At 45.7% G+C, this 15398-nt stretch overlaps 1 protein-coding gene across 3 annotated transcripts in view; it reads right to left on the reverse strand.

Annotated features, from left to right (window-relative positions):
- ctnnal1 (catenin (cadherin-associated protein), alpha-like 1) overlaps positions 1-15398 on the reverse strand; it is a 57334-nt gene that overhangs the window by 25321 nt on the left and 16615 nt on the right. For all 3 annotated transcript variants that reach the window (XM_048229529.1, XM_048229528.1, XM_048229527.1), the window contains exon 2: positions 1-190. In XM_048229529.1, the coding sequence (XP_048085486.1) occupies positions 1-190 (190 nt within the window). The remainder of the gene's footprint in view (positions 191-15398) is intronic.

A 15398-nucleotide genomic window follows, 5' to 3' on the forward strand; every position in this document is an offset into this window, starting at 1 on the left:
CTGCTCTCCGCGCCTCGAAGCAGGCCAGGCCCATCTCCTCCTTGAGCTCTTCATTCTCTGTGGCGATGGCCTCCCCGACAGCGACGAAGCGGCCTACGGCAGCGCTGACCGCCTGGCCCACCCTCTGGATGGCCCGCAGAGTCTTCTCCGACTTCTTTGGCTTGTCTTTGTGGTTGATCAGCGTGGTGATCTAAAAGTGTAAAACACACAAACACAAACAAAGAGAGAGAGAGAGAGAGAGAGAGAGAGAGAGAGGGAATAATTTAATGGTGGAAATATAGAATGTTAGAGTTCCTCTACTGTTTTTCATAGGGATTTCATCAGGTAGTTTCCAAGCTTTTAGTGCTGGGGGTGTTCAAAAATGGGGACAGGGCTGTTTGTAGGGCAATAATGAGAAAGCATCAAAGTGCAGCATTTCCTGACTCAGAGCAGTCATTCCTCTCCACGTTCAATCATACCATACCACTGCATCAAGCCAGCCTCTCAGCCAGCAGACAAAAGCACACAGCACACTCTCCATATACACATTTCCAGTAGATAGAAGCAGTAGCGCATAATTATTACTTCCATTCCACGCAGTGCATCCAGTCACACACACAGACACACACACACACTTTCACTAACTGCCCAGGTGTTCTCTTTGAGCTCCAACCAAATTCATCAATAATGTATTGGTGGAGGTAATTGCGGCGCCTGTTTTGGACAAACGGCTCTCTCTCACCTTGGCCTCCAGCTGCCGTCACCAGGGTTAAAGGCCAGCTCTAATTGGAGGACGGCTGTGAAAGATTGCCGACCCCCACCTCCACCCCCTCCCTCAAACCCGCTGTGTGTGCACACATTCCCAAAAAGCCCACACGACACCCCCCCCCCCCCTTCAACCTCCCCCAACACCAATACTGTCCTCAACCCCCTGACTGACACTTTAACGAGCGCTCATGGTCCGTTTTTAGCCATGAAAACACGTCAAGGTAATAACACAATAACAATACAGATTCAGGGGCTGGGAGTAAGCTGAGTGTTGTGGTAAGAGTTGAATTAAGTGTTAAGTTTTGAGTTAAAAGCTTTACTGAGTGGCCGTTCTGTACATGCCCTTTACACAAACTGTAGGTTTTACTTGGCATGCTGGGCTGATAACACACGGAGATGATATTTAAAAAAAAAAAAAACTCCTAGCCACTCCTGCGGAGAATATAGCCTGCAGCTGATGCATCTGAGCGTGTCAAAGTCGATCCATTACAGCGCGGCGAGGCTGTGAAACCTGCGTCCTCTTCTTCACTGGCTTCTCTGCCAATTATTATTCAAAAGGGGTACTGCGCAGAAAAATTTTCCATGCAAGGGGCTGAGAGGAGGGCGTGCGATGCAATGAGTATGCGTGTGTGTGTGTGAGAGAGAGTGTGTTTGTGTGTGTATGTGGCAGAGAAGGTTCTCACTCTAGGCACGACACGTCAGACCTTGACGTCATATAGTAAGAGGCTGAGAGGGGGGTTTGTGATAAGCGTCAGTTCAAACTCCTCTGTAAATAATAGTGTGTGTGTGTGTGTGTGTGTGTGTGTGTGTATGTGTGTGTGAGAGAAAGAGGGGGATGTTCAATGTCACCAGACCTTGACGTTACACTGAGCACACATCAGCTTTCAAGTGTGTCACTTTGTGTGTCTAAGTGTGTGTGCATCTCAAAATGAGAGAAAAGAGAGTGACAAATCAGACCTTGAAGTCAAGTCACTCTTAATGATCCACTGAGTGTGTGTGTGTGTGTGTGTATGCATGTATGCATGTGTGTCTGTGTGTATGTGTGTGTGTGTGTGTGTATTTTTGTGTGTATGTGTGTGTGTGTGTATGCGTATGTATGCATGTGTGTCTGTGTGTGTGTGTGTGTGTGTATGTGTGTGTGTGTGGGGAGTAACGAGGGCGGCCCTGAAGGCGAGGTTCCTGTGAGCCCGGTGAGCAGACAAGGGAGCCTGGCTGTGCGTCACCAAGCCTCTGTCTGCCTGGGATTAAACAGCCCTCTCTAAAAACTCACCACAAATCCCTGACTCACAGACCCAAGAAGAATGGAGCCGAGACAGCCGAGATGGAGGACAGCGAGTGCTTTCCGGGAGAGGGGACGGTGTTTAATCAATGTTGACTTAGCACAGGCTGTGCAGGCTGCTATCTCTGGCCCATCTTGCTGATGAGGGAAACGCTGACCGCAGACGCAGATGATTGTCTGTTTGTTTGAGTGTTTGTGTGTGTGTGTGTCACCAAATTTTGTGTGTGTGTAGGTGTGTGTGTGTGTGTGTGTGTGTGTGTGTGTGTGTGTGTGTGTGTGTGTGTGTGTATAAATATACACTGCATGTTTTCCAGAGATGGCAAAAGTATTCACTTTCCATACGTAGAAGTACAAATACTCTGGTAAAAGTAGAAGTACTGGTTTAACTTCTTTACTCAAGTAAAAGTAACAAAGTACAGGCTTGGAAATTTACTTAAAGTATAAAAGTAAAAGTAGTCTTGTGAATGACAACCATTTTTTATGCAACAGCACCTGGACCACACAAATGTTATCAAGTGCAAAGTGCCAGTCTCTTTTTTAAATCTTCCCATAACCTGTTTGGCCATTTATTAACAACAACATTGCACTGCCTACTTCAGAGGGCAGTGTGTTCTTTTGGCCTACCATCAAATGCTGGACATCTTTAGAAAGCTAAGATCCTGTAGTTTCTTAGAAAGCACTGGCACAGAGTTACAGGGCCTAGAATATTGTTCTTTCTTTTCTTTCTGCCGGATAACAAGCATCTCTGAACTGCCTACATTTAAGCCCTATAGGTGACTTGATATGATTTTAGAAACACAACTGAGCCCTAGCACCAGGTCTTGCAAAGCTGTGTGCAAAAAGTAGATCAATATAAAATAAAAATCTGCCTAGTTTAGACCATTATTTGCCAAGGTATGCTCATGCATTTTGTATTGCCCTATATGGAAACTCCCCATAGGACTTTTGGTTACCCAAAATGCATACTGACAATAAAAGTAGGCCTATGCATTTCTGAGGTTTCTTGTAGACTATTTGGATTGTATATCAGGTTCTGATATAGAATGACTAAACAAAATGGAATTATTACACAAAAGTCTCTATTTTTGCATTTTCTTTGTTGGCTTCATGGGTGTGTATACAGTAAGATGGACTATACATCTGCACAACTAATATTAGATAAAACAACATCAATATTTAATTCCTATGGATTCCTGTGAATATTTCAAGACCAGGAATGTACATGTAGTGGTAAAATAAGAGGTGGGTAAACTATTAATTCTGTGATCACGGTGGACTGCATCATGCGGTATCAGATTTTTGGAAAAGGCATTCAGAACATGTTTGATGATGGTGGAGGTTATTGTCCAATGTTTATAACAATACAAGTGGCCTTAAGTGGTTCATAGAGTGTTGATGAGTGTACAAATTGTTATTGTGGATAATACAGTGCGACTTTTAAATGCTAACAGTTTTAAATGTGAATAAACTTTTGAGAGGTGGATAAACTCTAATGGTGAATAAACTATTTCTGAAATTTCAGTGGTGGGTAAACTGTGTTTAGTCTGCTTGTGTTTAGCGGCCTCCCAGCCTACATCCCTGTTCAGACCCAAGACTGCATCTAGCCTACTTATTGCTAAGGATATAAGCTACACTGCAGCTAGAAGTTAGGGAAGCACCAAAGGCGAAGGAGAGGAGGGCATTAGGCTATTGACTAAATTTAATTGAGACATACTACTACGTGCTAACATTAACGTTACTGCCATCAAGCTGCAATGATTTGTCAGCGAATGAATACCACCCAAATTGAGTCATCTTGTAGTGGTGAGTCAAATGCAACGTATATTCCCATCCGCTATTGATGACGCAAAAAATAATAACGGTAGCAACACTGAAATTATTTGAAACTAAAGTAACAAGCCAGTTTTGTAAAATGTAAAGAGTAGAAAGTACCGATATTCGTGTTAGAATAAATGTAAAGGAGTAAAAGTAAAAAGTCGCCTCAAAAATAAATAGTAAAGTAAAGTAAAAATATCTGAAAAATATACTTGAGTACAGTAACGAAGTATTTGTACTTCGTTACTTCCCATCTCTGATGTTTTCACAGTCAGCACATACATGTCATCTGTTTTTGTATGAGCATGTTTATTATTTCAAGCAGTTACGTGCACGTGTCTGGCTTTGCAAACATCCGCATGTGTGTGAGAGTAAGAGAGTACACGTGTCGTGTGTGTGTGTGCGCATGCATTTAACCATGGTTGTGTGAGTGTGTGTGTGTGTGTGTGTGTGTTTGTGTGATTTCATAATTTCATTTTATTTCAAGCAGTTACGTGCATGTGTCTGGCTTTGCAGACATCCGCATGTGTGTGAGAGTGAGAGAGTACACGCATGTGTGTGTGTGTGTGTGTGTACACATTTAACCATGGGTGTGTGTGTGTGTGTGTGTGTGTGTGTGTGTGTGTGCGCGCGCGTGCGTGCGTGTGTGTGTGTGTGTGTGTGTACACATTTAACCATGGTGTGTGTGTGTGTGTGTGTGTGTGTGTGTGTTTGTGTGATTTCATAAGGGTGTGTGCCCGCACATTGTTCCCTCAGGGTCATAAACGAGGTGGGTGGGAGGATGGCATGGGATGTGGGGGTTGAAGCTCTTAGGGCAGCTGGCATGTGCAACACTCCCGGTGTCCTCCACAGCTGGCACCACCCCAGGAACCAGAAGAGCAAAAGGGCGAGAGTCAACCACCACCACCGCCTCTGCCTCTGTTTCTCTCTCTCCTGGCCAGCCCAGAGTGGCCCTAGCCAGAGCATGCAAAAGAGGCCCACAGGCATTCTTCAGTTAAGCCAGAGGGACTTGAGCTGGAGAGCGATGGAAAGAGAGCCTTCTTTATAAAGGAGAAGTGCCACTGAAGAGGAAAGTCGGATAAACGTGAATATGTTTGAGAGATGGGAGAAATTCACAGTGTTATGTAAGTGTGTGTGTGTGTGTGTGTGTGTACATGTACATGTATGTATACACCTGTATGTGTGTGTGTGTCTGTCTACCTGAGTGTGTGTGTGTGTGTGTGTGTGTGTGTGTGTGTGTGTGTGTGTGTGTGAGAGAGAGAGAGAGAGAGAGTATGTGTGTGTGTGTGTGTGTGTGCATGTGTGTGTGTGTGTCCACGAGACTGGCAGCACAGTGCCCTCAGCTTCCTCCTGGGGGGATTAGACCAGAGATAGATTGGGCGGCGTAAACAGGAACGACTGGGGTGGAGAAACATAATATTGATTCGCGCTACAGCTGCAAGCTCCAAAAACCTCGGCTTTTCACAGGCCTGATTGATTTCTGCGGGCTTTCAAAAAGACAGAAAAGATTACTCGCCCCAAAACTGGCCCTCAAATGTGGCTTAGAGCACAGCCTGTTTACAACAAGGCCTTGCCATTCCCACTTCTTTTGTAGACCTCCCACGGCTGAAGCATCCCCACATTTAGCCACGGTTACACAATAACTAACCACCACCACCACACACACCCTTTCAAAACATATGATGTTATTCTCCACCTCATTGACTCAACAACACTTCAGTGAAAAATAATATTAGCGTTAGCCACAGGTGAGGGCGTGAGCTAATCTCCTCACTGAGCGGGTAAGTGGAGTGGCGGTGAGGTGCCGTGCTGTCTCTATCTCTATCATTACCTTGGTGGGTAATCGTCTGCCAAGTGCAATCACCAGGGTCTCATCTATCCAGGCACTTTCCAGAGGGTTCATTAAAGGCACTCTTAAATAATGCACTGATTTCACCCTCTATAAAATGGACTACCCCTCCTCCCTTTGCTTTGTTAAGAGGAGGGCAAAAAAAAGGGAGAACTGTCAACGTCGACAATGGTGGGAAACGTAGTCCTGAAGGACGTCGCGATATATCAGGCCCGTTCGACAAAAGCAGGAAACGCTGGCTGGTGCCTCCTGCGGTTTTGGTGACTGATCGCGTTGGAAGAAAGCTTGCAGAGGGGGAAAAGAGACTGTCTGGCTCTATCAATGTCACTTTCACTCACTCGCCTCTCTTCTCCCCAAAGTATGATTTCAATCCCTAACCCCGCAGCCCCCTCTTCCTTCCCCTCTCTCTCACTCTCTCTCTCACACTTTCTCTTCCTCCCTCTCTCTCTTTCTCTCTGCCACTTTGTCTCCCTCTCAATCTCTTTGTCTTTCCCAATCTTGCGAGCATGAGAATGGGCGAATGTCGTGCGAATTTCAATGAAGTGCAGGTTTTACATTTTCAAAAGGCGCCGGTCCTGTGAGAGTCCGTCCCATTCAGCGGCGAGGCACGACGGCTAGGTTTTTTTTTTTCTTCGGTGAGAAGACGTGAGCAGCCCCTTGTGAAAGGCGACCCAAGTAGCATATCTGATGTGCAGCAGCGTAAACAGCACACAAAACAAAGTATCAATCCCTGGGGCAGGCTAGGGGCCTTTTTTTTACTTAAATTTAAACCAACTGCTAATTCACCCATCAAATATAATAGAGGGTTCTCTTTTCGTGTGTTAAAGGCCTTTGTTTTCCTCCCCTCGTCCTCATTCATGGGAACAAAAATGAGAGCCGGTTACGCTCAAAGACCTCCTGAACCGAGAACATCGAGCGGAACCATTTGAATGAGGCTGTCCGATAAGCACTGAGTTAGAGCATGAGCGCACAAAAAAAAAAAAAAAAAAGCGCATAAATTGAATGAGACGAGCGGAGGGCGACCATCGGCTCCTCTAATACGGGTGGCTAATCGCTCGCTGCAGTGCGGCCAGACAGACCCATTCAGCCTTTGGACGTGCACTCTGGACATGGACACCACAGACCCTACCATTTACGGTCCATTTGCAGGAGTGAATCGCACAAATTCATTCATCTGGAGACGTGTCCGCATATGTTTTTTTTTTCTAAAATGTTTTTTTTTTTCTAAAATGTTTTAAAGTTAGTTCTGAAAGCATAGAAGGTATTATTAATGTATGTATGACTGTATTATACTGTGTGTACTGTCTGGGTATATACTGTCTCTGTCTGTATTATGATAGATAGATAAATAGACAAATAGATAGATAGATAGATAGATAGATAGATAGATAGATAGATAGAGGAACAAATGACAACCATTAAGAAGAAAACACGCTGTGCACAGTTCATTCAGGGGGAATGAGGAACTGCATGACATTCTGTTCCCTCATCAATGGCCCTGTGACGTCAAGCCAGCTCCCATTTCAGCCCCTCCACTCGGCTGAAGGCCCCATTACATTCTGATCGCTGTGCTCTCAGGAGAGAGGGAGAGAGAGAGAAAGAGAGAGAGAGAGAGAGAGAGAGAGAGAATGTCCATGCCCTGCATTCCCTACTAATCACATGCTGCAGTGAAGGACAGAGGGGGTGAGGGAGGGGAGGAGAGGGGAGGGGGAGAGATGACAGAGGAGAGAGAGAGAACGAGAGAGAGGGAGAGAGAGAGAGGAAGGAAGATAAAGAGAGAGAAAAAGGGAGAAAGAGACAGAGGGAGAGGGAGAGAGTGGCAGCAGCAGCAGCGAGATGAAGCCAGAGATCAAGGGGAAAGTTTAGGCAGCAAAAAAAAACTTCCAGGGAGCGACCTAAAGCCAAAGAGAAAGAGAAAGAGAGAGAGAGAGAAGAGAGAGAGAGAGAGAGAGAGAGTTCAAGCACACTGCACACAGTGGCTTCCACAGTTGCCTGCTAAACGGCTGCCTCCTCCAATCAGTGGCCAGCCCCAGACGTTTGATGTCCAGGGAGAGCGGGAGTAGGCCTGGCGGGCCCTGCATACACCACCACCATCCAGAAAAAACGCAACACAGATGGGGCAGCTACGTCAAACCACCAGCACCACCCTCGAGATTGGCCTGCACTTGTCCATGCATCCGAATGCTGATCAATGTCTTTGCTCTGACAGGTGGTGGTGGAGGGGAGGAGAGACTGGTGGGTTAGGGTGGTGTGATGTGGGGGTGGGGGTGCTGGTGTGGGCTCATGTAATGGAGGAGCGGAAGGGTGGGGGTGAGGGTGGGGGTTCTGTAATGTACCGTAGCCCTCTGTTCTGTTCGCTGGCCTGTGAGGGGAGAGGGGAGATAATTAAGAGCAGCGAGTGGAACGGTGAAGGTGGGGCGAGGGCAAGGAGAACAGGGACAGCTCACTCAGCCCCAAGGCCTAATGTGCACACACACACACACACACACACACACACACACACACACACACACACACACACACACACACACACACACACACATACACATACACAGCACACACACACACACACACACACATACACAGAAACACACACACACACTAGGGAGTGCATCTCAATTCACATCTCTGCATGGACAGAGAGAAAGTGCATCTCTTTCCACGTCCACAGACAGAGAGAAAGTGCATATCACTGCACACCTCTACCACTCCAGCGTTCAGCTCAGCAGCTAGAGATTGGGGTATGACTCACTTCAACATCCCTGCATCCCTCATCAAACCAACCGCATAAGAGAGTTCATCTCCCTTCCAACCTGCAGAGGGGAGGACATCTCACTCACACGCTCGCTTCTCACTCTTACTCCACAGAGAGTGAAGCTTGCAGGTGTAGTGTGTAGAACCCCTCGTCGGTTGCCAAAACAAGTCACCGTAACTTGACATCTCCTTTTCCTCCCCGCTGGCACGCCGGGCTTGGTTAGTGGAGGAAGGAAAGAGCTCTCAGAAGTGTGCAGGGGAGAGTTGCAGCTTTCCCGACACTCATATTTATACTAAATCAAAGTTCAGTGTAAGGGGAATATGAGTCATGCGTTTCCTCTAAAGCCGTGGTAGTCATCAGTGCCTTTCCCGCTCAGCGCTGTTGGTCATTGTTGGTCATCATAGTTCGAGTGAAAAGTGGAGGGCCATATTGGGTCAGTGGAGAGGGGGGAGCGGGCGTGCACTCAGAGGGACGGGTCAGTGAGAGGGCCAGAGCCGAACTAGGCCCAGTGTATTAAATCACCGCTGGAGGTTTATTTCCGAGTGGTGCTACGAAGCTCAGGCACAGCTGGCCAAGAGCCGTACCAGGGTTTCCCGCAGCACTTTGCAGTCAAGGCGGCCAACTTGGCAAAACATGCCTGCCGCCTTTAACTACGTCAAAAAAAAAAAGTAGTCTACCATGTTACTCTGTCCTGTTTTCTCCCTTTCATTCCAAACCGTGACCGACACCAGTCTCCCTTCTCCGCAGAACGCATAAAAAAAAAAAATAAGAAACCTGCCATAAATCAAAAAATAATCAGTTTTTATAATCTTTACATAAGTGATATGCCTCTGAATCAGAGCTAGTAAGCGGAGCTGAGCCGCGCAAATATCCCGCTCCTGGCACTCAAGAATCAGTCAAATCGCGAACAGCCACAGCTCCATTTAACTGTCAGGTGTGATGAAATGCGTTCATATTCCACTTTTTATGTCATAAACGTTGCCTATAGAAAGGTTTTGTGGTAGGATTGTCCAACGGTCAAGTTGTTGCTTCAATTTGTGTTTTAATTTTTGCAACGTAGGCTTACCGATGCTGGGTTCATCAGTTTTGCGCACGTTTAAAATGTTTAGCCGACCGCGTAATTTCATTATTTTCATTCTATAAGTTTCACTTTTCATGTCATGAATGTAACATGCCTATGACAAGGCTTCGCAGTTGTCCAATATGGTCAATCTATTGTCTCAATTGTGTTTCATGTGACGCGCAGAAGCTACATTCATGTTGTTGTTTTGCTCCAGTTGAAAATGTTCTGATAAACTGATAAGTCATAAGTGTACTATTCCTACAAACAACTAGATACTAACAATGTAGAGCCAGAATTACCATGTGGTGACAGTTTCAGTGAGAGGACACATTTCACGGAAACATGAGAGTGTGCGAACGAGAGCAAAGAAAAACGTGAGCAATTTGAATATGCATATCAAGTAGAAGGCTAAAGTATTACTTGGATACTAAGCCCAGGGTTCCCACACCTTGGTTAAGATCAAATTCAAGGACCTTTCAAGGACTTTCCAGGCCCAATATCCTTAAATTCAAGGACCTACTGTAATGTGTTGATAAATTTCAAGCGCGGGCATGGTTAAATCATGTTACCTCAACAGACCAAGGATAAATCGTGTTACCTCAACAGACCAAGGATACCCAGTTTTCTTTTATTTTTGGTCATATGACAGGCCTATTCTATTTTTCATGTTTGTATTTTGCATAAAACTGAACTGAAATAAACTTGTCCTAAACAAGTTAAACTTCGTTACCATGAACATGTCGGGTTTATTCATCAGAATGTTAAATTAAATATTTGGGCAACAAACACTACCGCCGGAAACACGCAGAAATCACGCTGGCCGTGTACATGTTAATAAGCGGAATTGTACGTAATTGTATGGATTTTTTTTCCTCAAAAAGAAATGTTCAGACTTTCAAGGACCTCCATTTATTTATGTCTCTTTTCAAAAACTTTCAAGGGCCTTGAATTATTTTTTTCAGATTCACAAACTTTCAAGGATTTCAAGGACCCGTGGGAACCCTGTAAAGCCTGTATTCTTTAGGCAATTAATCCCACTGATCCCTTTATTTTTAGGATTATGTGTATTAACGTTGCCAAGTGTGTTTGTGCACTATCTTTTAAAATAATGTTCTGAGTGAAATATATTGCCATTGCTCTTAGTTCTTTGGGATTGAAGTTTTCTGTTTAAGGTGAAAATTCGTCTTGTAGATTATTTTTCCCTCTTTTAAATTGAGGCGAGCATGGAGTGATTTCACTGGAGCCGGATGATTTTTAAGTGGAGCAGGGAGCAAAATTGAGCGGAGCAACCTGATGCGAATTTGAGCGGAGGAGCGGCCGAGTAAACAGCCACCTGCTCTCAGCGCAGTGTTGACTTGCGCGTCTTTTTAAGATGGTGAGCTTAAACGAAGGAAAGCCCTCTAATCGGACGGGCAAGACTGACAAATAGACGGGCCTAGGCCCATCCAGACCCGCCCGTGGCTACGAGTATGCTTTCTAAATTATTTAGCTAACTCCATCGCCATCCACGAACTTAGGCTACTATCGCCAATATCTTTGAAATTTAACGGTCTTGGTTTTATTAGGAAGACATGAATTCTGGGTGGGTTTGGGCAAGCCTCAGACTCGTGGTATGAGCGGTATTGAGCGAAACAGCGACGCTCCTCCCTCTAAATTAAAAAGCTCAGTGCTCAAATTCCATCCATATTACACAAAACTATAACATAATCTAAACTTCATTCACTCTCGGTGTATAGATCAGGACAGACTTGCGGAATAGGCTGCAGGGCAACAGTCTGACAGCCTGCATGAAGATAAGCATTAATGGTCAATACCAAAGGGCCCTTGAAATGCCAAGGAGGATGGGTAGTCAGCTCTGCCATAAGTAGTGACTGATAACATTTGCACATTTTGTTATTTTGCACTTTCTTTTTGCACTTGGTCTATAGTTTGTAATAGTCTTTGTTAAAATTGCATAAATTACACAAATATTTTGAAATATTTGTATATTTTATTATTACTTTGTTAACTGATATTTTGAGAAACTGGTTATTTATTTATTTATGCAGTGTTTAATAAATAATTGTTAAATGTACAGAGTCTGTATTGTATCGCACAAACAAGACAGCAGCACCCACAACCCCCACAACCCCCGGTCCTACCACCTTGACTAACACATTTCCTGCGTACCATGCATCCATCTACCACACACACACACACACCTACACACACGCACACACGCATGTACGTTCACACACAGATGGCAGCAAATGAATTTCATTGCCAAGTCTGTAAGAATGCGGCCTGCCCGTTGTTTCACGGCTGTTTCACTGCTGTTTCACTGGCTACAGTGATAAAAGAAGGTAATAAAAGACGGATAATTCAAGGCGGACGGGAATCTGGTACCTTTGCCAGGAAGAAAAACAAGCGCACTGTGCTCAAGTGTTTCAATGTGTCCGTGCCTCACACATCAAATAGGAAGCCCTGACAAGAATGCACGCTACATATGGGTCCTGCCCTGCACACATTCTTTACCATTAGTCCTTTATAGCCCATGCCCACATGGCAAAGTCCATACCCTAAATCCAGGGGCATTTTCTCCCTTTGATTTTCAGGCACAGCTAAAAGATGCCAGAATCTCAGTCTTCCAGCATTTCCAGCACCCTGGTGTGGTTGACTGTTATACTGCATGAATCACCCAGGCATAGTACCTTCAGTTGAAGTCAACCAGCAGACAATCCAGAGATTTAGGAGGGGGTAGGACCGTGTTCCTAAGGAATGACTTGATCGGTCCTACAGAAACTAGCTTAGTCTTTCGTCCTGTTCTCGAGCAAAAACAAAAAAGCCCGTCATAGTGCGCTACTGTCATTATGAAGGGGGGCCGCGGGAGGAGTGCAGAAGATGAGACGAGGTGAGAGAGCTGCTCCTTATCATCCCGCGCAGACGTCACCTGTTGAGCTGCGGCAGCAGAGGAGGCAAAAGGACTGCATCCAGAAGAGCCAGTGATCCTATCAGAGTCGACTTCTCAGGCCAATCTAATACAGATGGCCTCTGGTTCAGAAATGAATGGTGCGATAGAGAGAGAGAGAGAGAGAGAGAGAGAATGATTTTACAAACAAGAAGATGGGGAAGAAGAGGCAAAATGGAGTGGGTATGAGAGATAATGTGCTGACAGAGATCTCTAGAGATGAAACAAGACAGCAGAAAACAAGATACAGAAAACATGAATAGAGATGCACAAAAGACCTCATGTCCAAGATGTGCACGAGAAATGCCAATTAAGTGTATAACACAAACTGACCAGGCCGGACTTAGCATAGCTTTTCAGGATCATTGACTGCAGGGGATTGACAGATGTCCAAACATGAGGGACGTGCCATCACTGTTATGTCTCGGAGGGGAGGTGAGTCAGAGGCAAGCAAAAGGTTACGTCTTCCACGATTAGAGGATCAATCATGGCTGACATTTCCGTGCAAATCAGTTAGCTAACCCCTGACTGCCCCCCCCACCCCACCACCACCACTACCATGGCCTATATGGTGTTCGTGACTGACAGCGCAGCCACAGAGTTTACAAAAGGTGCAGTAAAGAAGCTCAGGGTCCTTCAATCCGTGTATGCCCACGCACAGAGCAAATACAAAAGTGTGAGCGAGTGAGCGAGCTTGACATTTTTCTGTTGACTGTCAGCAGAACAGAGAAAAGAACTACACACACACACAACGTGCTAACAGTCAAGGAAAGAAGTCTGTTTGTAATGTAGAGCCTGTTCTGAACAGTTCTAGCATAATCCTGTAAGGCTTTGTTGTAATTCTTGCATCCAAAAGGGACTGAAAGCGCAGTGGGAATTCTCAAAAATTGTGTTGTGGTGATTGCACATAATGCAGGAATACCATATTTGTTAGTAGAAACATTGCTTCAGTAAGAAGAAATTGCATTCCATAACTGCAACTGTAGGAATTGTACAAAACCTCAGTGGCACGCGCTCTATAAAAGCACACACACACACACACACACACACACACACACACAAACACAAACAGCCAGACACACACAAGTGCCTACATACACATGAGCTCACGAATACAACTGCACACATGCTCTCTCTCACACACACACTCACTCACACACATACACGCACACACACATGCACACACACAGAGTAATGCAGGAATACCATATTTGTTAGTAGAAACATTGCTGCAGTAAGAAGAAATTGCATTCCATGACTGCAACTGCTGGAATTGTACAAATTGACAAGATCACAAAATCCTGGAGACAGTCTAAACAACGGAGAAGAATAAGCACTCTCTTGATTACACAAGATAATTTTTAATGTAGTGTGTGTGCCAAACAAATTAACACTCTGAAGCCAGAGAACTTCAGTGTGATGGTGTTTATATATTGCATAGCGACACATGCTTCAGCAACAACATAGCCAGTATGTTCTATTCAAGTAGACCTTCCGTCACTCTCAGTGGACCTTTGCCAACAGGCGAAGGCCACGCACGTTACAAGCAGCTCAGCTCAGCGCTCGCACGGCGGCCGAAAAGGTTGCGGGCTCGTTTTGTGTCCGAGCCACGAGTTCCTTTCTTCTGACGGTGCTCTCATTCAGCACGTATTATGGAGACACAATGGAGTCTTTCATACCACACCGCGCGTGATCACCGACTGAGGGGGGAGGGGCGAAGGGTGGGGTGGTGTTTGTGTGTGTGTGTGTGTGTGTGTGTGTGTGTGTGTGTGTGTGTCTGTGTTGGAGGTCAGGGAGAGATAAGCGTGTTGGATGAGAGCATGACCACTATGGTGAGACGTTCTCATCTGGTTCTAGGCAACACACACACACACACACACACACACACACACACACACACACCCACACACACACATATATCCTCAGAACCATGCTAGACAGGACATTCCCATTAGCAGCTGTAACACAAGCCACATAGGTCAGGAAAGGTTAGTCACTCACAAGGAAATAGCCTTCGTTTCTCACCCCAGTGCTGGAAAACCACCATTTTCACCTTGAAAGTAACAGCTACCTGACAACTAATGGCTAACTTTTTCCTCTTTCTCTCTTTGCACTTTTTTCCCTCTGTTAGGGAGAAGGAGACGAAGCAGCAATTTCAGGGGTGATGGAACAGTCTGTTCCCAGACATAATCTTCCCCTCGCCTCAGTGTTCTCTCCTCTGATCTGCCAGTCTGCTCAACAGTGCTAACACATACACACACACACACACACACACACACCTATGAACACACAGAGATAAATATACACACACACACTCACACTAACAAATACATGGTGCACATGCCGGACATGCCTTCTGTCAGATACACACATACAAACACAAACACACACGCATGCATGTACACTCTTTCTCTCTCACACACACACACACACATGCATGCACTCTCACTCCTGTCACACTCCTGTCATACACACACACACACACACACACTGATTCTTAGCCTAGCTTTAATTACAGTCGCTGTCCCTGCAGGACTGTGAGGAGAGGGGGCTGCTGACCGCCCCGTTGGCCCCCTGTGGCCGAGGAGTGTGAGGTCACCGCCGGAGCACTGACGCTCTCCCCCTTCCCATGAGCTCCTCTGACAGACACGACAGCCCGAGAGTGCTGGGAGCCAGTCAGATGTACACAACAACAAAACCTCAGTGGCACGCGCTCTCTAGAAACTGCACACACACACACACACACACACACACACACACACACACACACACACACACACACAAACAAACACACACACAAACAGCCAGACACACACAAGTGCATACACACACATGAGCTCACCTAACAACTGCACACATGCTCTCTCACACACACACTCACTCCACACACTCATACATACACGCACACACACATGCACACACACAGAGTAATGCAGAATACCA

Source organism: Alosa alosa, chromosome 20, assembly GCF_017589495.1.
Source record: "Alosa alosa isolate M-15738 ecotype Scorff River chromosome 20, AALO_Geno_1.1, whole genome shotgun sequence".
Classification (NCBI taxonomy): Eukaryota; Metazoa; Chordata; class Actinopteri; order Clupeiformes; family Clupeidae; genus Alosa; species Alosa alosa.